Genomic DNA, 26578 nt, shown 5'->3' with positions numbered 1-26578 from the left:
GAGTAGTACCACTCAACCTTATCGTCATGCCGGACTAAGTCCACCTGCAGGGTTTAACATGACAATCCTTATGAGCTCCTCTTGGGGGCATTCTCAACCTAGATTACTAGGACACAGTTTCCTTCTATAATCAACAACACACACTATAAGTAATATCATTTCCCAACTTATCGGGCTATTGATTTATCGAACTAAATCTCACCCATTGATAAATTAAAGAAATAAATATCAAATATATGTGCTTGTTATTATATTAGGATTAAGAGCACACATTTCCATAATAACTGAGGTCTTTGTTCCTTTATAAAGTCAGTATAAAAGAAACGACCTCTAATGGTCCTACTCAATACACTCTAAGTGTACTAATGTAATTATATAGTTAAGATAAACTATTACCTAATTACACTACGACCTTCCAATGGTTTGTTCCTTTCCATCTTGGTTGTGAGCTACTGTTTATAATTTATAAGGTACTGATAACATGATCCTCTGTGTGTGACACCACACACCATGTTATCTACAATATAAATTAATTGAACAACTACATTTATCATAAATGTAGACATTTGACCAATGTGATTCTTATTTCTAGATAAATGTTTATACCAAAATCTAGGCTTTTAGTATACATCCTAACACCTTCAACTTGTCTAGCTCTTCATCTTTGATGTCAAGCTGGGTTTTCGTGGTGGAGCGTTCGACTGACCTACTCTCTCTCTTGGCGTTTAGTGAGGCGTCCACATCCTTCAGGTTTTGAGCTAGCATCCGAAATTCTTTATTTTTGATCTCCAAGTCCTCGATGGCCCGGAGCTTCCTAGTGTTGGCCAAGTTAAGCTTTGACTTGAAGGAGCTGACTTGTTTATCAAGCCAAACCAATTAGGCAGCCTGCTTGACGCCTTTTCTCTTCTCCGCCTCCAGCTGCTCAGAACTCTTACTTAGATTGGCTCTTAGCACTCATCTGCTCCAGCTGCGCTTGGGAAACAGATGATTGGCCGCTCGATGCACGCAGCTGCTTGACTTTCTGCTAAAAAAATGCGAGTCTTTAGCACATGACCAGACTCTCTACCCAATACTGCAAGGAACCAGGAAAGTATTAAAGCCAAGTGGAAATAAATCCGAACGTACAAGTAAAATGCTCACCCCAGTAGACATTTGGGTATGACTGTTGGTGAGTACCCTTGGAGGCATGACCGTCGCGCGAGCTTTAGCGTTAGGCCATATCTAAGCGAGCGTCCCCTGAATAATTATTTGGTGCTCAGGGTCTCAGGATTCGGTGTCGTCCGAGGCATGTCACTCGTCCGTAGGTAGATAAATGGATGCCGTAATGTGGCGTCGATCACTCAGAACGAACGAGGCAAACATTGCTCTACCAATCGAATGAGACGATGTCGCCAGTCGAATGCGGGACACTTGTGTTGTCGGCAAAGGGGTGACATGAAGGAGACCGACGGTACAGCTATTAATCCCTCAGACAAACCGGACAGTGATGGTGTCTGGTCGGAAGATATAGAGCCTGGGAGCACAACGACTCCCTGATCGGGATGGCAATGGGGTGGGGCGGGGCGGGGGCGGGTTTGCCATTCCCATCCCCGCCCCGTCCTCATTTTTTCGGGTTCGGGGATTCCCCGAACCTGAACCCACGGGGATCAAATCCCCATCCCCGCCCCATCCCTATATTTAATTATTATTATTATTATTATTTTATCATTATTATTAATGATAATATTAATATCAATAATAATAATAATATTATTATTATTACTTTAAAAAAATCTTATTATTATTTATTAATAATAATATTCGGGGCGAGTTCGGGGATGGGGATAGTATTCCCATACCCGCCCCAAACCCGCCCCATCCCCGAAAAATCAGGGATCCCCATCCCCATTTCGTGTTTTCCCCGCGGGGCCCCAAACCCACGGGGAAAATTGCCATCCCTACTCCCTGATCGGGAGCAGGCACGGAGGTTTCGCCCAGCTCAGAAGGGGGACAAGAGATGATCGGTGTTGGAGTCTGCAAAGCAGAAGTAGCAGATCGAGAGGAACCCCCTTTCGCTCAGCACCACTTGCGGTGTCGTAGGGGCTTGTCGGAAGTCGCCGACTCCGAAGCGACCGCTATCAGGGCCATGGATGGTCGTTCAGGAAAGAAATTTGCTGTTGCAGCCGTCGCATTGCTCGCGGCTAGTCGACTTCCTCCAGCACCTCTCCCTAGCACTTGAGTTCCTCCTCACCGAGCGGATCCTCGTTGGAACCGATTGGCTGCAGACCACGGCTCTCCAGTTCGGCCACGACCGCGACGTTGATGTTTGCGCCCGCAAGCTTACACTTGCCGACCAGACGCGCTCGCAACATGATTCAAGCTGCACAAAAGAATGAAAAATCAGTTAGATTTAAAGGTTAGGGAAAAGAAAGAGTGTACCTAGGCTGAACAGAAGTCTTGTGTGGATCAAGCTCAGGCCGAACACGTAAAGGACACCCTCCAACAACTTGTGGATATGTTATTTCTGACCGGCCAAGCTGGAAGCTGCATGGAGGTAGTCTGAGCGACTCTTGTATTTCTTGAGCTAGGGAGGGTTCGACACCTCTAATTACCACCTGGTCGGAAGGTCTGGCTGCTCGGGAAAGCGAACAAAGAAGTAGTAGTCCTTCCAATGCTTGTTGGAGGACAACATCTTGTCAAAATAGACTAGGCCCACTTGGTCTTGGAAGAGAAAAGTCCCCGGCTCAGACAATTTGGGATAACAGAAATAGTTGAAGAGCTGAGGAGTAAGAGGAATGTCATGCAGGCGGAACAAAACAACGACTGGGTGCAACTCTACGATGAGGGAAATATCGAGAAGAGGTTAATGGAGCTTGACTTGGTGGATGAATCGCGGGATAAAGCCGACGTCCGGCTAATGGCATACCGCCAGCAGATGAGATAGAACTACAACTAAAGGGTGATCTCGAGTTCTTTCCAGGTCGAAGATCTGGTGTGGAAGAAAATCAAGCTGGTCGACGACGTCAGCAAACTCGAGGCACCATGGGGAGGACCTTACAAGGTCATACAGAAACTACGCTTGAGGCCCTACTACTTGGAGGATGAAGACGGAAGGTGGCTCGAGCTGTCATGGACCGCAAATCATCTCCAACTCTATAAAGCCGGATGAGGTGTGCGTAAGTAAATATAGATGTATTTGTGCATATGCCTTTTGGATGCAGGACATGCATGAATAAAAAATAAGTTTTCTAGAATCTTGAGCTGATCGGGCAAGTTAAAAGTTGAGCAACGACTATAAACCCTTGTCGTCATTAGCGATCAAACGATGACCTTAAACCTTTGTCACTATCAGCGGTCAAGTAGCGACCTTAAATCCTTGTCGACATCAGCGGTCGAGCGGCAACCTACCCTTGTCGCCATCAATGGTCGAGCGGCGACCTTAAACCCTTGTCGCCATTAGTGGTTGAGCGGCGACCTACCCTTGTCACCATCAACGGTCAAGCGACGATCTTAAACCCTTGTTGCCATCAGCGGTCGAGCGACAACTTTAAACTCTTATCGCCATCAGCGGTGAGCAACGACCTTAAACCCTTGTCACCATCAGTAGTCGAGCGGCGACCTTAAACCCTTGTCGCCATCAGCGGTCGAGCGGCGACCTTAAACTTTTGTCGCTATTAGTGGTCGAGCGACAACCTTAAACCCTTGTCACCATCAACAGTCGAGCAGCGACTTTAAAACCTTGTCGCCATTAACGGTCGAGCGACGACTTTAAACCCTTATCGCCATCAGCGGTCGAGCGGTAACCTTAAACCCTTGTCGCCATCAGCGGTCGAGCGACAACCTTATACCCTTATCGCCATCAGTGGTCGAGCGACGACCTTAAACGTTTGTCGCCATCAATAGTCAAGCGGCAACCTTAAACCCTTGTCGCCATCAGCGGTCGAGCGACGACCTTAAACCCTTATTGCCATCAACGGTCGAGCAACGACCTTAAATCCTTGTCGCCATCAACGGTCAAGCAGCGACCTTAAACCCTTATCACTATCAGCGGTCGAACAACGACCTTAAATCCCCGGTTATGCCATTCGACGATTGAGCGGCGACCTTAAACTCTGCATATACATCAAAAGCCGAGCAACAGCTATAAACCCGAGATCGATGAAAAATGGCCCGTCCAGGCAATTAATATGACGTCGATCGGTGGGCCACGGAGCCACACTAGTGAAATATTTCACTTCATGGTAAGTGGTTAGTAGCTCGAACCCTGAGCAATAGTGCAATGAAACATCTAAAAAGTATGAAAATGAAAAGCCGAATGACACAGAATGAAGGATTGACATTAAATAAAAAGGTCTGCCGAACGGGCAACCATCCATTAATACTCCGATAAAACCTACAAGCACATGAAGGGACAATACAGAATTCGCTCAAGCAAGCTCACTCCAAAAAATCCAAAACATCATCGGGCAGCAACTCAGTCGGCTTGTCCTTACTGATGACCTTGCTTGTCAGAGTGAAGGGGAGGTAGCTGCCTTCCTTTAGTTGATCGAGCATCCCGTCGATAGCAAGGTTGAATAGACGGAGTGTCCAATCAACGACCTTGTCGTTAAAAGCGTCCGAGTGGATGTAGGTCTGCTTTATGAGATCAAACCTGCTCAACTCGGCTCCCTGATAAGTCTCTAAAGCTACTCGGGAGGCCTTTAGCTCTTCCTTCAACTTGGCTAGCTCTTCATCTTTGGCGTCAAGATGGGTCTTTGTGGCGAAGCGTTCGGTTGACCTACTCTCCCTCTCGGCATTTAGTGAGGTCTCCACATCCATCAGGTTTTGAGCCAACACCCGAAACTCTTTATTTTTGATCTCCAAGTCCTCGATGGCCCATAGCTTCCTAGTGTTGGCCAAGTTAAGCTTTGACTCGAAAGAGATGGCATGTTTATCAAACCAAGCCAATTGAGCAGCCTGCTCGGTGACTTTTCTCTTCTCTGCCTCTAGCTGCTCGGAGCTCTTACACAGATTGGCTCTTAGCACTCATCTGCTCCAGCTGCGCCTGGGAAGCAGATGATTGGCCACTCGATGCACGCAGCTGCTTGACTTTCTACTCTAAAAATGCGAGCATTTAGCACATGGCCAGACTTTTTACCCAATACTGTAAGGAACCAAGAAAGTATTAAAGCCAAGTGGAAATAGATCCGGACATACAAGTAAAATTCTCACCCCAGTGGGCATTTATGTATGACTGTCGGTGAGTACCCCCAGAGGCATGACCACTGCGCGAGCTCTAGCGTCTGCCCATATCTGGGCAAGAAGCCACTCGATGCACGCAGCTGCTTGACTTTCTACTCTAAAAATGCGAGCATTTAGCACATGGCTCTACCCAATACTGTAAGGAACCAAGAAAGTATTAAAGCCAAGTGGAAATAGATCCGAACGTACAAGTAAAATTCTCACCCCAGTGGGCATTTGGGTATGACTATCGGTGAGTGCCCCCGGAGGCATGACTGCTGCGCGAGCTCTAGCGTCTGCCCATATTTGGGCAAGAAGCCCCTGAATAATTATTTGGTGCTCAGGGGCTCGGGATTCGGTGTCGTCCAAGGCATGCCACTCGTTCGTAGGTAGATGAATGACTACCGTAATGTGGCATCGACCGCTCAGAACGGACGGGGTTAACGTTGCTCTGCCAACCGAATGAGGCGATGATGCCAGTTGAACGTGGGACACTTATGCTGCCAGCAAAGGGCATGGCATTAAGGAGATCGGTGGTGCAGCTATTAATTCCTCAGGCAGACCGGACAGTGATGGTGTCCGGTCGGAAGATATAGAGCCTTGGAGCACAACAACTCCCTGATCGGGAGTAGGCGCGGAGGTTTCGCCCTGCTCGGAAGGGGGACGAGAGATGATCGGTGTTGGAGTCTACAAAACAGAAGTCGCAGATCGAGAGGAACCCCCTTCCACTTGACGCCTCTTACGGTGTCATAGGGGCTCATCAAAAGTCATCGACTCCGAAGGGACCGCTATCAGGACCATGGACGGCCGTTCAGGCAAAAGATTTACTGTTGCAGCAGTTGCATCGCTCGCGGCTAGCCGACTTCCTCCAGAACCGCTCCCTAGCACTTGAGTTCCCTCATCATCGCCGAATGGATCCTCGTTGGAGCTGACCGGCTGCAGATTGCAGCTCTTCAGTTTGGCCATGGCGGTAATGTTGATGTCTACGTCCGTAAGCTTACACTTACCGGCAAAACGCGTTCGCAACATGATTCGAGCTGCACAAAAGAAAGAAAAATCAATTAGCTTCAAAGGTTGGGGAAAAGAAAGAGCGTACCAAGGTTGGACAGAAGCCTTGTGCGGATCGGGTTCAGGCCGAACACGTAGAGGACACCCTCCAGCAGTAACTTGTGGATATGGTATTTCTGACCGGCCAAGCTAGAAGCTACATGGAGATAGTCCGAGCGGCTCTTGTATTTCTTGAGCTCGGGAGGGTTTGACACCTCTAATTACCACCTGGTCGGAAAGTCCGACTACTCAGAAAAGCGAACAAAGAAGTAGTAGTCCTTCCAATGTTTGTTGGAGGATGACATCTTGTCAAAATAGACTAGGCCCACTCGGTCTTGGAAGAGAAAAGTCCCCGGCTCAAACAATTTAAGATAATAAAAATAGTGGAAGAGCCGAGGAGTAAGAGGAATGACGTGCAAACGGAACAAAACAACAATCTCGTACAGTAGCTGAAAGGAGTTCGACACTAGTTGATCGAGAGAAATATGAAAATATTTACAAATGGCAGAGAAGAAAAGGTGGATTGGGAACCGTAGGCCGATGGTAAATTGGTCCTAAAGAAGCATACAAAATCCGGAGGCGGCTCATTCGGGCAGTCAAAAGTCGAAGGAAGACCAATTTGATAATCGGAGGAAATTTCAAAGACAGTTCTCAAACTCTCAGCATCGCCTCCATCGAACCTGGACTCGATGGACGTGTACCAGAGCCCAAGGACGGAGACAAGAGGTTGAGAGGAGCTTGCCATCGAAAATAAACGTCGACAAGAAACAATGAAGAAATTTGATTGAAAGAAAGGACGCTAAGAACGAGTAGAGTCGGTTAAAGGGTACATAAAGCTTATTAGAGAGATCACTACGATTGCCGGAAAGGAAGAAGAATGTAGTGTCGCTGGAAAGTTCGAAGATGAAGACGCAAAGTGAGGAAGACGATGATGCAAGCAAGGTTTATAAACCTCGCGGCTGATCGACCTCAGCCATCCGATCCAGAGCTATGGAAACCTAGAAGCATATCCCATTGTTGATTTTGAAAAGGTGCATGCCTCGTTACAAGAGAATATCCGTCTGTCACATCGAGGGTGCAACGACAGTAAGGGACACGTATCATTCGATCACCGTATAGCATTTAATGAGATTAATTAAAAAGGTATGGTCGCGTGCTCGACCATAACTATTAGGGGTTTGCACGGTCTTCAAGAAATTTGGATGACGTCAGCCGAGACCGAGCTCGCTTGAGGACGCGTAAGGAAAAGGAAAATATGTGCCAAGTGTTGCTGCTCATCGTACCGATCGACGCAAAGAACGGGTTGTTGGTTAGTCCTAGGAAAAACGTACCGGTTCCACTGTACAAAAATTTTGTACAAGTGTCGAACCTTTCCTTAAATAACCTATTGTGTTCTTTAGAAGTTAAATTAGGAATCACAGACGGAACTTAACATCATTGATTCCAAATTTAACTTATATGTTCTTAATGGTTTAGATTTGAATCGCAAGCGGAACTTAACACTATTGATTCAAATCCACCTATGTTATTAATTCCATTAAATATTAATTTCCAAAATTGGCTTCCAGGACTGCATGGCGAGGCACATGACCTTCTTGGATATGGGAGCAACCACCACCGCCTAGACAAAACCTTTAAGGAAAGCTAATATTTAATTTCCTTAAATAACTCTAGGTTAACCAAAAAGAACAATCGAATCAGAAATTCGAAAACAAAGAAAACACAAATTCAAAACAAATCCAAAAAAACTCTAGAATCATATGCCTCTTGTGTTTGGTATTTCCAAAAATAACTATACAAAGACAACTAGTATGATGCGGAAAACAATTACTAGTTATACCTTTCTTTGTAAGCAAATAACCTCTTGATCTTCTACCGTATTCCTCTTCTTATCCCGGACGTTGTGTGGGCAACGATCTATCGAGATGAGAATCCACCTAAGCCACCTTCTTCTCCAAGCAAGATTCAGCCACCACAATTCTTCATGAGAAATAGAGGTCCGACCACCACCACCAAACTCCAAGGGATGTAAGAAACAAAACCTCCTTTCTCTCCTTCTTTTCCTAGCTAGAACCGGCCACCATCAAGAGCTCCAAGAGGGGATAAAACCGGCCACTAAAGAAGAAGAGAAGAGGAGAAGGAGAACCTCTAGGGCCGGCCATACCAAGGAGAAAAAGAGAGGAAGAAAATAATAGAGTTCGCACCCATGAAGGCACTTCTACCCTCTCTTTTATAATCCTTGGCCTTGGCAAATAAGGAAATTTAAATAAAAACTTCCTTAATTCTTTTGCCATGAAAAGGAAAGTTTATTTTAATTAAAAAACAATTTTCTTCTCATTATTATAATGGCCGGCCACAACCAAATCTCCAAGCAAATAAAATTTTAAACACAAATTAAAACTTCCTTATTTGCTTCCGGAAATTTTATAAAAAATTTCTCTAATAATTTTTCCCTTCATGGTGGATTATAAAAAGGAAATTTTATAAATTAAAATCATTCTTTTAAACATATGGATAATTTTCAAAAGGAAAGTTATCTTTTAAAAAATTAAAATCTCCTTTCAATATTCAAATAAGGAAAGATATCAAATCTTTTCTTAATCTCTTGTAGAAACTTATAAAAGAGATATTTAATTTTTAAACTCTCTTTTAAATCATGAACATGGTTAAAAAAGGAAAGTTTTCTTAAAATTAAAATCCACCTTTCAATCTACAAATAAGGAAAGATTTCAAATCTTTTCTTAATCTTTTGTAGAAAGCTATAAAAGGAAAGATTTAAATTTCAAACTCTCTTTTAAAACCATGATATCCACATAAGAAATAATTTTAATAAAAATCTCTTTTTAATATGATGTGGCCGGCGACCTAAGCTTGGGCTCCAAGCAATTGGCCGACCACCTTAAGGCTCAACCTTTAGGCTTGGTCGGCCCTAAGCTTGAGCTTCAAGCTTGGCTTGGCCGACCCCTATAGGTTGGGTAAGAAGTGAGTATGTGGTGGGTATAAATCTCTATATACAAGAGGCTACGATAGGGACCGAGAGAAGGAATTGGTTTTGGTCTCCCGATGAAATTAAGCTTCCCGTGTTCGCCCCGAACACACAACTTAATTTCATCAATAATAATTCATTCCATTAAAGAATTATTATTGAACTACCGCACCAATCCCAAATTACATTTTGGGCTCCTTCCTATTATGAGTGTGTTAGTCTCCCTGTGTTTAAGATGTCAAATGACCACTAATTAAATGAGTTACTGACAACTCACTTAATTAATATCTTAGTCCAAGAGTAGTACCACTCAACCTTATCGTTATGTCGGACTAAGTCCACCTGCAGGGTTTAACATGACAATCCTTATGAGCTCCTCTTGGGGTCATTCTCAACCTAGATTACTAGGACACAGTTTCCTTCTATAATCAACAACACACACTATAAGTAATATCATTTCCCAACTTATCGGGCTTATTGATTTATCGAACTAAATCTCACCCATTGATAAATTAAAAAAAATAAATATCAAATATATGTGTTTGTTATTATATTAGGATTAAGAGTACACACTTCCATAATAACTGAGGTTTTTGCTCCTTTATAAAGTCAGTATAAAAAGAAACGACCTCTAATGGTCCTACTCAATACACTCTAAGTGTACTAGTGTAATTATATAGTTAAGATAAACTATTACCTAATTACACTACGACCTTTCAATGGTTTGTTCCTTTCCATCTTGGTCGTGAGCTACTGTTTATAATTTATAAGGTACTGATAACATGATCCTCTATGTGTGACTCCACACACCATGTTATCTACAATATAAATTAATTGAACAACTACATTTATCATAAATGTAGACATTTGACCAATGTGATTCTTATTTCTAGATAAATGTTTATACCAAAAGCTAGGCTTTTAGTATACATCCTAACACGGGTCACAGGGTTGAACCTGGCAACGGTAAAATGAAGCTAAGTGGCATCGGCTTATAGGCCGATCAGTGATTAAAGACCAAGCACAGTCTGATCGGCCACTGAAACATATGAGCTGAACGGACCTTAAAGTCGCCAAAGACACATCTTCTTGTCCAGTCAGCCGGACTTGCAACCTCTTTCGACTAGACTTGAAGGGGAGACTTGTGATGCGGTGATAAGGAGGAACCCACCTAGCACGAGTCAACGGCCACGGTGGAGGTCAAAGTCAAAACGATCAACGTCAAGGCTCAGGGGCTCAGACGCGTCGCCCGAGCGAGAGGGGCTATATAGCACGATCAGAGGAACCACTGTCCGGTTGGCCGTCTGGATGAAACAACGTTTGGTCAACCAGATCGACAGGAGAGCGGGTCGTGTGAGCCACTCATCCAACTCGGGGTATACCATTAATAGTGTAATGGACCGATATAATAAAAGAGGAAAAGACGGATCCTTAATAAGGGGAAGAGAAAACAAAAGAGAACACTCCATCTATCATTGAATACGGAAAGACTAAGATAAAGATGTCTTTTGTCTGCAATTAATATCATTAAAAGGGGCATATGAAGTGTCACCAAAATAGATATAAAAGAGTATGATAGGTATGAAAAAAATGCAATATTGATTTCGGTCCCTAGTGCTTTCACTTTCTCTTCTTTTGTTTCTAACTTGAGCGTCGGAGGGCCAACGCTAGGGACCAATTCTCTGGTTTGATTTTATTTTGCAGAGAGGAGTGAGGTCTTCGTCCAGTCAGCAAAACCGCCACCTCCTTATCTTTCCAACTTCACACTTTCGGACAGTATCAGTAATATAACTTAAAAATAACACTTAGAAAATTTCAACAATAAATTATCGGCAATTTACCAAACATCGCACCTAAAGTTTTAAATTTATTAAAAGACATATGTTACTTTACTATTTATCAAAGGGCGCACCTTTTCAAGTGCAATTCCCATTTTACCCTCCTGGCAATCTGACTTTTTCTACCATTTTTCTTTTCTCTATTATTTTTCTCTCTCTTCTCTTTTTTACAGGCATGCAGAACATATGAATAACATTACTTAGATTTAGTCAATTTTTAATAATATTTTAATACATTTGAAGAAACCAAAATAAATAATTGATAACATATTTGAACTCCTTGTAATCTCAAAAATACACTAGAACTGAAATGAGTGTAATCGGAGCTCTTTAGATCCATCAGTAGATTTTAGTCAAAACCCACTGATGGACCTAGAGAGCTCCGATTGCACCCATTTAAGTTTCTATGGATTTCTGAGGTTTTAAGGAGTTCAAATATGGTATCCATTATTTATTTTAGCTTTTTATAGATGTTAATATGTAAAATGGAAGAATCGTTAAAAAGGCCCACATTGGGCATGATATAGAATCATATCAGGCCTAACGCGTGCCTGATATGATTTTATATCAGGCCCAGTGTGTGTCTTTTTGACGATTCTTCCATTTTACATATTAACGTCTATGAAAAGACGAAATAAATAATGGATACCATTTTTGAACTCTTTGAAACTTCAGAAATCCATAGGAATTGAAATGAGTGCAATCGAAGCTCTTTAGGTCCATCGGTGGGTTTTGACCAAAACCCACTTATGGACTTAGAAAGTTCTGATTACATTCATTTCAGTTCCAGTGGATTTATGAGATTACAAGGAGTTCAAATATGTTATCCATTATTTATTTTGGGTTTTTATAAATGTTAATATGTAAAATGGAAGAATCGTCAAAATGACCCACATTGAGCCTGATATGAAATCTTATCAGGCCCACGTTGGACCTGATATCATTACATATCAAGGCCATGTCGGGCCTGATATGATTTCATATCAGACCCTCATTGAGCTTGATATGATTCCATATCAGGCCCAATGTGGGTCTTTTTGACGATTCTTCCATTTTACATATTAACATCTATGAAAAGCTAAAATTAATAATGGATATCATATTTGAACTCTTTGAAACCTCAGAAATATATAGTAACTAAAATGGGTACAATCGGAGCTCTCTAGATCAATTAGTGGGTTTTGACGGAAATCCACTAATGGGCCTAGAGAGCTCCGATTACACTCATTTCAGTTCCAGTGGATTTCTGAGATTGTAAGGAGTTCAAATATATTATCCATTGTTTATTTTGACTTCTTCAAATGTATTAAAATATTATTAAAAAATTGATTAAATCTATGTAATGTTATTTATATGTTCTGCATACTTGTAAAAAAGAGAAGAGAGAGAAAATAGTTGAGAAAAGAAAAATGATAGAAAAAGTCAGATTGTCAAGAGGGTAAAATGAAAATTACACTTAAAAAGATGCATCCTTTGATAAATAGTAAAGTAACATACGTCTTTTAGTAAATTTAAAACTTTAGGTACGTCGGATAAATTACCAATAAATTATTATGACAAACTCTTTCTCATTAAAAATTAATTAATTTAATATAGTAAAATAGTAACATACCTAAAACCTTAGGTTATAAACAATAAATAATATTTTTAAAATTGATCCACTATAAAGTTTGTATAATATGAAAAACAAAAAATAATTAATTATAACTTTATAAAATAATACGACAAAATAGTAACATTGTGACAAAATATTAACATAGAGTTTAACAAAAGAGCTTTTAGTTATATAACAAATTTATTGTATATATAAAAAAAGTAATACGACAACATAATAGCATAGAGTTTAACAAAAGAACGTTGAATTCTACATTCCCACGTGCTTATCACGTGCTAACTCAGGATATAAAGCCAAAAGAGAAGCTTTGTTGCTTCATCATCTTCTGCATTCATGGGAATGCTCCCGGCCAAATCCTATCCAACTCTGTGCCACTACCCTTCGTCCTCTCCCTCCCTCTCCAAGCGCCAAAACCCTAATCCCAGATCCCTTCTCCCCCATATCCCACCTCTGGGTGCTCAATCCCTATTCCTCCTGGAAAATTCTACGCCAAGATTGGTTTTTGGGATGAAGCCTACGACTTTGCCGCTGGAGAAGAGGCGTCTCCTCCACACATGCCGAGATTCCATCGAAAGGGAGGATTTCGAAGCGAGTGTCGAGGAGAAGGAGAAGAATTTGGTGGAGAGGACTGCGGATGGCGGTGCGAGTGCCAGTGATTGGATTACCTCCGTTCTGCTCTTTGGGCTATGGGCAGGGCTCATGTACTATGTCTTCCAGCTCGCGCCCAACCAAACGCCGGTGGGTTTTCTGTGCTCTTCGATTATGGTTGCGGAATTGCATTTGTGACTTGTATTGTTGAATCTGAGCTTCAAAATCTACTGTCTGTCTGCTCGAATCCCTAACTGTGTGTTTGCTTCATGAAATTAAATATAGGAATGGAATAGGATAGGAATAAGTGTTCATTAGTTTGGTTCACGGAATAGAAATAGAATAGAACAGACATGGAATAGACTGAATATATTTTTACAATGATAAAATATTTCGACATGAACTTGTGTGTCAATTTATCACTTTAAGAGCAACAATAACAAAAACACATGCAATGCAATGCAATGAAATTTATCGCTTTGTTTGTTGAATTTCTGACCAAATCAACTGAAGTATCCAGGTCTTAAGGATACAAATGGCATGCTTTAACAACAACAAATGACTTTATGTACCCTCCATTTTTCTCAGAGAGATCTCTTCTTAAAATTTCAGTACAGGGATATGTATTTCTTGCAAAAGCTATTTTTTCTAAAAGGAGATGATGGTTTTGTGATGAACCGTGTTCTCGTGGCCGTGTGGTGGATGATGGGTCTGTGGCCCCTTGTGTATAGCATGTTGTTGCTTCCTACTGGAAGAAGGTGACATCTGAGCTCAAATCCCTGCTTTGCAATTTCATAACTCTTACCTTTCTCTGTTGGTTGTTGTAGTTGTAGTATTTCGTGACCATGTATTAAACTATTAAGGTTGTTTAAAATGTTTTGCTTCGTATTTGTGTTGATCAATTGCCATGATATATTGTCGAATTGTATGGATTACTGCAATATATATGATAAAATATCCACATACTGCATCTGACAAAGTGAGGTTCAATAGTGGAGACATAGAAGCAGAAATCTTTAGAAGAAAGTATATTTTTCTTTGGTTTACAACTGTTATAGACTTAACGATCATTCTCACCTTATTGATAAGGTAGCTAAATTTACTTTGAGCTGATCAATCGAATTTAAGATAAACTTCAAGATATTTGATGGCGATACAGTGTTAATTGATGAGAGTGTAATTTGGTGAGCTTCAAAGTTTGAGTGGTCAAGGAAATCTTTAGATGCTTTATGATAAGTAGAATATACACTGAATATATGAAAGATAGTTTCAGCAACAAAAGAATAATTGATGGAATAGTTAAGATGAATGGATAAAAGATTTGCAAGTAAAAGATATAGATATTTTGGATCTATTATTCAATAATATGAGGATTAGGAGACGCTATTAAAGATGTAATTAAGCTTCTAGAGTAAAAAGGAAACTTTATAAGAGCGCAATAAACCTGTAATGCTTTATGGATCAAAGTGTTAGATTGTTATAAAACAATACTTAAATATGAGTAAATAATATTATTTACATTTATTGTATAAAGTTCAAACTAAATTATAAAGGATAATATTATATCCAATCGAGCTCAATAAAACCTCAACTTCAATAAAGATTGAGTTTGGTAAGCCTCTTAATGAATAAGCTTTAAAAAGACAACCATCCAAAATTAAAACAAGCTCACATTCGTATGCTATTTTTCTCATTTGACATTGTTCATCTTATCATTCAGTTCAAGAAGCAAAGTTCCTGTCTGGCCGTTCCTAGTTGCTTCATTCTTTGTCGGTGCTTATGCTCTGATTCCTTATTTCGTTCTTTGGAAGCCTCCGCCACCAGCTGTTGAAGAAGAGGAGCTCACTAATTGGCCTCTAAACTTTCTAGACTCAAAGGTCACTGCCATGGTAAGGAACTAATAGCTCAACTTCATACATAGTTCAATTTCTCAATTTTTTTATATTTTAAATAACTCAAATCCATTATCTTTCATGATTTTTCTCACTCCTTTTATCAACACATTTAAGATCTAAATTCACTAAAATGCATCATAACTTCCATTACAATCCAAATGATGAAATCTCAGAATAACATCAACTTAGAAAAGACAAATAATAATAATAATAATAATTTGATCCAATGTAAATCAACATTGATGGATAAGATCCAACTCTTAGCTTCTAATACCAAAATAACTCTGAGAAAAATCTCATTTTTCTACAAGCCTTTTAGTATTTTACAGAGGCCTCCGAATGCACCCCCATAATATATTTTACTCTATGAAACACTTTATCGGTGAGAAATTCATGCCTTTAGCAGTTACCATGTAAAACTTGAATACTAATACTGGCACATCAGATTACAATTATTGCAGGTTTGGGTCTGATTGTATATGCCGGTTTAGCTGATGGAGCAGTGTGGATGGAGTTCTACCAATACTGCAGAGAAAGCAAGCTTGTAAGTCTCAGCACAAACTCAATGAACTACTACCATCCTTCTTTTCCTCAAAATGAATCATTCATAGCTGAAGTTTCTTATGACTTTTTTGAAAAACAATTCACCTAATGATATAATTATATGCATTTATTCAAAATCTTTGTTGCAGATTCATGTCACGGTCATCGACTTCTTATTATGCACCGCCTTCGCGCCATTTTGGGTGTATAATGACATGACTGCTAGGGGATGGTGAGCTCTCGATCCTCCAAAGTGTTTCACATTCATGTCAATAGATTTATAAAATGAATGCTACTATGTTACACGAAAGGAGGAATAGTTTCTATTTTGAAAAGTGTTTTATTGTCGTATGGATAAATTTATAAAATGAATGTTACACGAAAGGAGGAAGTTTCGTTTGACTGATCAAACACTCTCTTGGTTGCAGGATGAACAAAGGCTCCTGGCTTTTGCCAATTGCGCTGATTCCATTAGTCGGACCGGCATTGTATGTTCTATTGCGCCCTCCTCTCGCAGCACTCCCCATGTTTACCTCTTCCACCAGCACAAAGAGTGACTAACTGCAATCTAGTGTTGCAGTCTCTCCCTCTCTCTCTCGTCGAATTTTGATGTTGCGAATCAGCGTCCAAGTGAGACAATTTTAGCAAAAGTGAGATCAATGAAGTTTTAAAATGTTCTGGTAAACTGTTTGAACACAAATTTCAAATGCATCCATCCAGTGAATGTAAGTTGTACTCTGGATTTATCGAGTAGGCAAATTAGAGAGAAGGTTGTCTGTCTTAGAATTAATAGGGCGAAACTTGAACATCTTTATTATTAAAAAAAAAGTTTCATTATTATTTTTGTAACATAATGAATGGGTGAATTATATATGGGATTTATTACCTTTTTACCTACTTTAAAGTCTTTCTTTTTTTTTAATGGTTCACATTAACTTTTAAAAAGTACTAAAGTATTAATAACTAAACAATAAGGGTATAATTACAAAAAATGCTTTAAAATTTTAACAATCTTTTTAAAAGGTTTTATTGATTTTAGTTTTTTTTTTTTTCAAAATTGAATAATTTAGATGATAATTTATAAAAGTAAATTGCTTTTCCTACCAAATGACATTTTTACCCCTCTTCTTTAAAATAATAAGTTTGTGTTTTCCACGTTATTTTCTGTTTTCATTTTATGAGAAAATGGAAAACGCGTTTGGTTTACGTTTTTCACGTTCATTTTTAAGAAAATATGAGAGTGTTTTCTAAGAAAACGAAAAACGCAAAAAAGTCATTTTCTGAAAAATGAAAAACACGCGTTTTTCAGAAAATGAAAATGAAAATGAAAATGAAAATGGGACAAATCAAATACCCCCTAAGTTTTTTTAATTTAAACTCCTTAACTTCTTTTGTTTTTTAATTTTATTTACTATTTTCTTTACTTTTATTTTTTTAATCAATTTTTTTCATATTTTTTTTATCTTTTATAAATTTTATTTTGATCTATATTTTTATACTTTAAAATTTTTACAAATAATAATCCTTAAAATCTACTATTTAAAAAAATAAAAAATTATCAAAGATCGAATTCTCTATCCTCGTGTCCCACTCGTCACCCTAGCCCACAGCCAGCAGTCTTCGACCGTCGTCCTGATCAAAACTATATCCTAGGGGGAAGGTGAATGCATGAGGTCACCATCAATGCGATCGGCGTCGAAATCTGACCGGATCTGAACAGATTTTCCTCCGCTGTCGATCTAAGTCCCTGTTCAGATTCGGCCGCATCGGTGGCGACCTCCTTGGATTCACCTTCCCCTAGGATATACTTATGATTGAGGCGATGGGCTGGAGGCGACGAGTAGGACACGAAGATAGAAAAAATTGAGGACAGAGGATCCGACTCTAATTGTTTCTCTCATTACCAGTACCCCTCATTTCAAATGATTTTATACCTTTTTTTTTGTTAATTTATTTTTTTAAAAACAATTTTATTTATGATTTTTTTCATCAATTTTTTTATCTTACTATTTTATTAAAAATCTCTCCCCTTTACTAACTAACTTTGATGAAACCTAAAATTAATTTACGTTAATATCATTTTTTCTATTCATACTAAAAATAATTCCAAGATTTATTAGTAATTCCACAAGCGAAACAATCAATGATCTAGAGTTCGAGACTCAGGTACGACATATTATTATGAATTTTTCTCATCATTAATTTTCTCTGGTTGTTTTATATAAAAAAATATAGTTCTCTTTAGTCCCACATCTTAGAATTGACAACACTATGATTAAAGAAGCTTCTATAAATATTTTAGGCCAACAATATTAAAAAATATACTTTCTTTAATTTTTTTTATTAAGATAAGTATAATATTAAATTAAATTATTTTTTTTCATAGGGAAGTCATGGGTCTGACGAATCTTAAGGGTGACACTCAAAAATCCAAACAACTCGGATTTTAACAATTCGGATTTTTAAAAGTCAAGTACTTTATCCTAATGACTCTACTTTAATATTTTAATACTAAAATATTTTAATTAATATAATTTCATTATAAATGGTCAATGTAATTTTAATGTATTATATAGAAAATTTTATTTTAATTTAATCAATTTTGTTTTTATTTTGATTTAATTTTAAATTTTATATTATTTTTATTAATTATATATATATATATATATATATATATATAATCTACTATTAAAAAATATAAATATATAACAAAAAAATATTAAAAAAAATAAAACTGATAAAAAAATAATCTTTCGTTTTTTTAACGCTAACTGATAAAAAAAATAAAATTCATAAAGGAGTGTAAGAGTAAATTTTAAGATGGGACCCGGGAAAGGAAAAATATGGAAGGGGGAAACGCAGGTCCCTTTATAAAATTAAGCAAGATTTAACCGTTTTAACGAGGAATATTTTATATTATTAACGAAGCATTTGACAAAAAAGATTGGGCAGTTTTTATATTATTACCCTTAAAATACCCGCCGGCTGACGTGGCGTATCTCGGTCGCCGCATGATTCGGTTCCTACTCCGATCAAATTCAAAATCCCGTCGAGCAAATCCTTGGCGGTTTTCGATTCACGCCCGCGATGTGTCGGATTAGGGTTCGTTCTTCCTCCCCTCTGATTCCTGTTTCAGATATCCCCATTTCGGTCTCTGCATCGGTCGCCGCGGCTTCCACGTGGGAGTTCGACGTAGGACGGTTATTTTGATAGATTTCCATGATTCCGAACTCTTCGGGGTTTGCGAGGAGCGACGCTACGCGATTCCCGATGGCATTTTTCCTCCCCTCAGTTCTCAGGAATAGTTCACCTTCTGTGTGACTTCGCATTTTCTCCGCAGTCCGCTCCTAAAGTAGTAAAGTTTCTTCCGGTTGCATCGGACCAGGCGAGGCAAGTTAGGCTCAAAGCTTTTGAACATTTTGATCGTCAAATAGTTAATTTCCATTCTATGCTCCAAAATCTTATTTTTCACCCTTTTTTTTTGTTGCCCTAAGGATTGAAGAAGATCTGTGAGTCCGAATTGTTTGATTGCAATTTTTCCTCTTTCTTTGAGGGGGGGAAAATGGAACGCAAATCCGACCAGATTTTTCTTTCCATTCCTTTGTAGTACCCACATGAGAAATATCTCTGAAGCTGCTCATTATCTAAATGCTAGATTCATTTCCATGCTCGGAGCACAGAATCTTGGATAAATTGCCCAAAGGAAATATGTAAGTTAATTTTGATGCTATGCTTATCGATTTTGATTAATCGATAGCAGTTTCATTCTCTCTCTTGTGTGTGTGTGTGTATCTCTAATCTGCTTGTTGTTTTTCTTTTCCTTAAAGTTTAGATACAGTTTGTTGGAAATGAAGCTTTGGGTTCATGTCATTGAAGCCCGTAACCTTCCTGTGGTGAATCTGAGTGGCACATGTGATCCTTACGTGAGATTGCAGCTTGGCAACCATAGGTCAAAAACAAAGATAGTGAAGAAGAACTTGAACCCTGTTTGGGATGAAAAATTCGACTTCATGGTTGGAGAACTCAGCGAAGAGCTTATCATAACCGTCTTCAATGAGGATAAGTACTTTAACAATGATGTCCTGGGGAAGGTGAAGGTGTCATTGTTGAAAGTTTTGGATGGTGAAAATCTATCATTGCAGACACATTGGTACCAGCTTCAATCCAAGAACAAGAAATCAAAGACCAAAAAAACAGGTATGAATTCAATTTATCTTCTTGTTTCTCTTATTTATAGTCTCAGTTCAGATTCTTTCTTTGTGGTTTGGGTAAAATCTAGAGAACCAGGAATATACAAAGAGTGCTTGCCTTGTTTCGGCAACTATGATCTTGTTTCATTCTTTGGTGTTTGATAGATACACCATTCCTTGTCAGAAATTTCAAATTTAAAACCTACTAATTTGGTCATTTGATTTTTTACTCTACTTGGTCCAACCATTTAATGTCTAAGGTTTTATGATATCATCACCAAGCTGTGTTGCTGTTGGCTATATTGTATCTTATCTTTCTATGTAACTCCATACAAGGATATATCACTATTAATATTCATATCTCATAAAATCTATTTTAATTGCATCAAATAGAGTTTTCTTTATCTTCCTTTGCCCCTCATACTTTCAACTTTTTGATTCAACTTGGGTTACTTGCAACTTCAAAAACAAGTAAATCAAAGTAATAGTTAGGTAAAATATAATAGTAAGTATATTAAGAGTATACCAATAAATAATATATTCAATTACACGAATTAAAATTATTGATATAATAGAAAAATATATATATCACAGATGATCATGGTTATAATAACACGGTTGATCCATCTTAAGGATAGGCTTGGCCTTGGCCCAAAACTAAAGATGAAATAATATAATAATAATTAGATAATTAAAAATTAAATAGATAAGGACAGATGAAATAATAAGTGTTAATATATAATATGCATCTTTGAAGGGGAGCCTTGGCGCAACGATAAAGTTATTGCCATGTGACCAAAAGGTCACGGGTTCGAATTCTAGAAACAACATTTTGCAAAAAGAAGGTTGTGTACAATGGATCCTTCCCGGGACCCCGCATGGCGGGCGATTCGTACACTGGGCTGCCCTTTTTTTTTATATATAATATGCATCTTTAAACTATTGTATAGTGAAACTATCTAATCTATGCATATTGTATTAAAATTGGATGAACCTAAGTTTAGCACATTAGGTGTGCTTGGCCTATATATCTTCACATTTTTATTAATGAACAAACACTAGAAAGAAATCTTTAGCTTGTTTTAAAATGCATAATCAAACACAAAAAAATTTCCTCACCAAGAGCATTAATGTCTTTATAGCTTGAGAGTTTTACATTATAGTTTACTCATTAATGGCTATTTATTTTATTTATTAGTGAGACTAACCATTTAGTTTCTACTATGTGTAGGGGAAATTTGTCTTGCTATATCTTTGTCCCCTAGGAACAATATCTTGGATGAATCTTCTATTACCGAACAGGTATCTTCCTCTGCTAACGTTGCATCAAGTTCGGAGTCATTTGAACTAATTAAGGAGGCTCCTTTCTACACTTCTAGTGAAAAAGTAGAGCCTTCTTCTCCTTCTTCTCCACCTTTGAGACTTGACAATACTACAATTACCAAGGAAGATAAGTTGAGTGCAGGCTCTTTTGTTGAAGTATTGTCTCAATTTTTTCTCGGGAGAAATACAGATTCCTTGGTGTTAGCTGATAGAAAAGATCTCGGTTCCCCGGAACAATCCCAAAGTGCACCTGCAGAAACAGAGATATGTGCTGACCCATCTTCTAATGAGCCATGTGAAAATAATTTCAGTTCTCTGTTGGAAACTGTAGCTACAAAGGATAATGGGACTGGTATGCCCGGAAAACTACCTGGTGGGGTATTGCTAGATCAGTCTTATGATATTGCACCAGTTGATTTGAACAACCTCTTATTTTCACCGGATTCAAATTTTGGGGATTCTGTTGCAGAAGTTCAGGGAACTACAGATCTGAAAAAGGAATCCTGGAGGCTTATCAATGATGAAAGTAGTTTGAGGAGAGTGATAACTTATACAAAAGCTGCAAGTAAACTGATTAAGTCTGTAAGAGCTACGGAAGAGCAGGCATATTTGAAAGCAGATGGAAAACAGTTTGCTATTCTGGCAAGTGTAAGCATTCCCGACGTTCCTTTTGGTAGCTATTTCAAGACAGAGATCCTTTATTGTATAATGCCAGGACCTCAGTTGCCATCTCCAAACCAGTCATCAAATTTGCTGATATCGTGGCGTATAAACTTTCTTCAAAGTACTATGATGAAAGGCATGATTGAAAGCGGAGCAAAGCAAGGTCTGATAGAGAGTTTTGCCCAGTTTGTTGATATTCTTTCCAAACATGTTAAACCACTTTCCCTGGAAGACTCTTCTTCTAAAATAGAGGAAAACTTGACAGTGCCCGAGACAAAGAAAGAAACGGGATTGTGTTTGGCAGTTCACTTCCTGCAGAATTTTGCTGTTCTCCTCTCTCTTTTTATATGCATTTATGTGTGTGCTCACATCCTAATAGCCAACCCGAGTATGGTTCATGGGCTTGAGCTTGTTGGCCTTGATTTGCCTGATTCTCTTACAGAATTTCTAGTGTCAGCAGTTTTAATAATTCAAGGGCAATATGTTCTAAAAGTAATTGGACGCTTCTTGCGTGCCAGAGAACATAACAGTGAGACCTTCATCCCACCACATACATTGTATTCAACTTTTTCCCTTGATTAAACTGTTTTTATGTCCACAGGGAATGATTGTAGCGTTAAATCACAAGGAGATGGTTGGTTGCTGACTGTTGCATTGATTGAAGCAAGCAACATCGCAGCTGCATATTCATTTGGATCATCTGATTCCTATGTCGTTTTTAAATGCAATGGAAAGACGAAGACAAGCTCTATCAAGTTTCAAACAACAAATCCTGTATGGAATGGTAATCGCATGAAGTGCCACTTCCTTTTGCGCACTCCAGGCTTTTCTTTGTTTCTTAAACTTGACATAGTGCATTACTACTTATTTTCTTATTTGGTTGAAATTGCAGAGGTATTTGAATTTGATCCCATGGATGATCCTCCATCGAGAATGGAGGTTGTAGTTTATGATTTTGATGGGCCTTCAGAAGATGCTATCTCCCTGGGCCATGCTGAAGTCAACTTTGTGAAATCTAACTTGTCAAAACTAGCTGATATCTGGATCCCTCTTCAAGGAAATCTTGCTCAGGCATGTCAGTCTAAGTTGCATTTGAGGATTTTCTTGAACAATTCAACAAGCAATGAAGTTGTTAGACAGTACCTAACTAAAATGGAGAAGGAGGTTGGGAAGAAGGTAAACCACCATTCAATTTCATGATACTTTTTTATTTTTCATTTCTTCTAGCTTAAGTTTTAGATGATTATATTTGTAGATAAATCTGCGGTCTCCTCAAACAAATTCTTCATTCCAGAAGCTTTTTGGTCTTCCCCAAGAAGAATTTCTCATTAATGATTTTTCTTGTCATTTGAAGCGGAAAATGCTTTTACAGGTACTTAATGCTTACTTTAGGGGCAACAAATTTGGAAATAAATTGTAAGAGGATATTCTATCTCAATACATTTCTGTACAAGTGCATTATTCTCAATCTGTATTTCCATTTTGATTCTGTTTTACATGTTAATTAACCTGCTTGAGTAGCTAAACTCACAGTTCTGCAGGGTCGTCTCTTTCTTTCTGCAAGAGTTGTTGGGTTTTCTGCAAACATATTTGGACACAAAACCAAGTTTTTTATTCTCTGGGATGACATTGACGACATCCAAGTTGCTCCACCATCTCTGGCTAATGTAGGTATCCCTTCTTTGATTATTATTCTAAGCGAAGGCAGAGGCATGGATGCCAAGCATGGAGCAAAAGAAATTGACCATGATGGGAGACTAAAATTCCATTTTCAATCATTTGTCTCATTCAATGTAGCCAGCAGGTAAAACTTATAGTTGGATGATACTTTATTTCAACATAACTTGGATGACACTGCTAATGCAACCTATAACAGTTAATTGAATTATAGAATATCAGCTTGGTCTTAGCTTCGACGTTATTGCAATTGATATCCACTTGATTTGAGAAATACCACTTTTTTGGTGGAAATTTCTTGATGTAAAATCAAGCAGCTGCAATTTTGCTGTTAGTTATTTTTTCAACATAATTTCTTATCTTGCACTTTGAATCATGGCAAACAGGACTATCATGGCATTGTGGAAAGCAAGATCTTTGAGTCCCGAACAGAAGATGCAACTTGCCCAAAATGAATCTGAAGCAAAAGAAGAAACTGGTTCATTCCTGGGATCAGAGGATGTGAAGATGATCGAGGTATTCTCCGATGGCCTTCCACTGGCTGTGAGTCATTTTCCCAACTCAGATTGAACAATGTTAAAGTAATTCATGAATTTTATAAGAAAAGTATCAGTAAAAATTGTGATGCTCAATGTTTTTTTAGGCAAGCTCCGTGGTGGATCTATTTGGAGGCCTGTTGGAGCCTAAGATTATGCAAAAAGTTGGTTGCATTGACTACTTGACTACACCATGGCAATCAGTTAAACCTGACGTGTATCAGAGGCGAATTAGTTACAAAGTTGACAAGAATCTATCATGTTTCACTGGTGAAGTTACCGGCACTCAGAAAAAGTATCCCTTGTCTGATGGAAGCGGATGGGTTATTGAAGAGTCTATATCCCTTCAACCCCAAGAGCATCAATTGTGTGCCTATCTAAGTGTATGTGCCTTTATGGATTCTGCCACTTTCATCCTGTTTGCATCTTTAGAAAATATCTGATATTGCATTTGCTGATCAAAGAGTCGCTTGTTTCCAAGTTTCGTAGACATCCTTGATACTAAACAATATTTCGTAAGCTCTGTGATATCTTTTGGATCAAGGCCCTTTCTGATTACTGCATAATCACACAATCCCTGTACTTTTGAAATTTGATGCTCAAACCTTTTTGCTTTTTGACTGTTCTAGTGGCTTATCAGTCGTAGAGGTAAGGTTGTAAATCAACCAAAGCTGAACTGAACTTGATGCTTTGATGGTGTTCAAGCTTGATTATTTATCTTGATGAGCTTGTTCAAACTTGTTAGAAAGCTTATTGAGCTCTAGCCGAACTCAAGCTTTTATCAAACTCAACTAGCAACATCACTTTCCTTAAAATTTACTGAACTCAATTAGCCATATGGCCGTGCTTATAATTTACCGAGCTCAACTAACCACACGGTTCTCTTTAAGATTTAGTTAATTGATTGATCCAATAAATAGAACTTTCTAACATGCTATAAATAATTTAAAACTGTAAAATTTATGAAATACCAATATAATTGATACAAATAGTATATTCTAAATATACATGTGTATTATCAATTTTTTCTGTTCATGATACATTCATATATCTATATAATTGAACAAATATACAAGTTTTTATTGAGCTGAGCATCAATCTTCAATCTTGTTCATGAATTCTTTTTGTCCATTTAGTCCTACACACAGGGTTTGCCAATTCTTGCTGTAATCAGAATCTGTATAATTTAATTCCATGAACTGGCTCATTTAGTTGGAAATTCTAGTCTCTCATAAATAGGAAAAAAAAGCGCTACTCAGTTCATTCAAGTTCATGTTTCCTTCTTTTGCAGCTTCTTCTAAAATACCAGATCCAAGATGTGTCTTCTGTACCGAAAGCATGTTATGTCCAGGTAACTCTAGGAATTAGTTTGCTCAAAGGTACCAAACAGAAAAGGAAGATCACTAAGAGCTTGACATCCGATGCTTCCCTTCGCCTTAAGGATATGTTCTGTCAATTTGAAATAGAGCTACTCACCGGGGACCAAATTATATGAGCCTGACATAGAAGCTCATAATTCTCGAAGTAGTGGCGACTAGAGTTTTAGAACTCCATCTTATTCCAGCCTCCAGACAGCAGTGTTGATTCAGCTGCTGAATTTGAGGTCATTTTTAGTTCTCTTTGATGAAAAGTACCACTGAACACAACTACTTGGATGGTGCCCTTCAAAGGTGTTCTTGGGACTTCACAGAACAAGTAGGATTTCATTTACAGCCGGGTCTGGATCTCATGGATGATCCTGCTCCCTCCTTTTACTCGTAGATGATATCTATCTCGCCTTTCCGAAATTTGGATTTCTGTTTGAGATTAAGGCTGCCATTCAGCTAATGATAATGCCCACATGAATTAAACAAAGTTAATAGTTTGATTCACTGATGCAGTGGAGATGGAAGCTGCAACCAATTGACTGTCATAATATTCTTCGATAAAAATAGCTGAAGGAAGCAAAGGAGAGCAGATTGCAACTGTATAGTTGCACATTACAATGTAGTATTTTTTTTTTTTCCATAGAACAATTTCAAACTGTGGCCATGTTTTAGTTGAAGTATATAAAGGTGGTAGATTGCTGTGGCCCAAAGATTGTACCATATTGCATGGAATGAATGTCATTGTTATGTTGTACAAGATTGTAAGGGATTTTCCCAATTGAAGAAATTACTATTCATATTCTATTTTGAGAAAATGATACTTTGTTGTTGTTGTTGTATATTCAAGTGTTGGTGAATTACATTGTTAAAATTAATGTTAGATGATCTAAAACTTACTTGAAGGTGTTGAATATAGACATATGGCATTATGAATCTTTTCTCCAAACAGATTGTTAGTGGTTCTTGTTACTGATTTCCAGTTACTTTAGTTTATGGTTACCTTGATTTGGATTCATTGGACCGGATCGACTTCAATGATGCAGCGCGTGCTCTAGTGTTGTGATTTTTGTTGGAGATTCTGAAGTTCCATTTGGTTCCAGGGACCCCGAGG

At 38.4% G+C, this 26578-nt stretch overlaps 2 protein-coding genes across 2 annotated transcripts; both read left to right on the top strand.

Moving 5' to 3' along the window:
• Window positions 1-12985: 12985 nt before the first annotated feature.
• Window positions 12986-16562, top strand: LOC122027917. The gene is made up of 6 exons (XM_042586930.1): window positions 12986-13423; window positions 13886-14031; window positions 14994-15162; window positions 15614-15712; window positions 15861-15943; window positions 16140-16562. The coding sequence occupies exons 1-6, from the start codon at window positions 13019-13021 to the stop codon at window positions 16270-16272; spliced, it is 1035 nt and encodes a 344-aa protein (XP_042442864.1). The 5' UTR covers window positions 12986-13018; the 3' UTR covers window positions 16273-16562.
• Window positions 16563-19185: 2623 nt separating this feature from the next.
• LOC122026865 (C2 and GRAM domain-containing protein At1g03370-like) lies at window positions 19186-26269 on the top strand. The gene is made up of 10 exons (XM_042585582.1): window positions 19186-19421; window positions 19544-19908; window positions 21133-22416; window positions 22489-22671; window positions 22780-23063; window positions 23143-23259; window positions 23429-23691; window positions 23951-24107; window positions 24208-24483; window positions 25392-26269. Exons 1-10 carry the CDS (start codon window positions 19360-19362, stop codon window positions 25593-25595), a joined length of 3195 nt encoding a protein of 1064 aa, XP_042441516.1. The 5' UTR covers window positions 19186-19359; the 3' UTR covers window positions 25596-26269.
• Window positions 26270-26578: the final 309 nt, after the last annotated feature.

This window comes from Zingiber officinale, chromosome 10A (genome assembly GCF_018446385.1).
Source record: "Zingiber officinale cultivar Zhangliang chromosome 10A, Zo_v1.1, whole genome shotgun sequence".
Taxonomy (NCBI): domain Eukaryota; kingdom Viridiplantae; phylum Streptophyta; class Magnoliopsida; order Zingiberales; family Zingiberaceae; genus Zingiber; species Zingiber officinale.
The sequence above is the reverse complement of the archived record's forward strand: the minus strand, read 5'-3'. Positions and strand labels throughout refer to the sequence as shown.

What these genes read in the sequence shown, in the direction of transcription:
- LOC122027917 (XM_042586930.1), top strand. Translation starts at nt 13,019, where the DNA reads ATGGGAATGCTCCCGGCCAAATCCTATCCAACTCTGTGCCACTACCCT. An exon ending in TTGCTTCCTACTGGAAGAAG is followed by an intron (nt 14,032 to 14,993) that starts GTGACATCTGAG and finishes CTTATCATTCAG; the next exon opens with TTCAAGAAGCAAAGTTCCTG. An exon ending in ACTGCAGAGAAAGCAAGCTT is followed by an intron (nt 15,713 to 15,860) that starts GTAAGTCTCAGC and finishes TCTTTGTTGCAG; the next exon opens with ATTCATGTCACGGTCATCGA.
- LOC122026865 (XM_042585582.1), top strand. Translation starts at nt 19,360, where the DNA reads ATGCTAGATTCATTTCCATGCTCGGAGCACAGAATCTTGGATAAATTG. An exon ending in AAATTGCCCAAAGGAAATAT is followed by an intron (nt 19,422 to 19,543) that starts GTAAGTTAATTT and finishes CTTAAAGTTTAG; the next exon opens with ATACAGTTTGTTGGAAATGA. An exon ending in ATCAAAGACCAAAAAAACAG is followed by an intron (nt 19,909 to 21,132) that starts GTATGAATTCAA and finishes TACTATGTGTAG; the next exon opens with GGGAAATTTGTCTTGCTATA.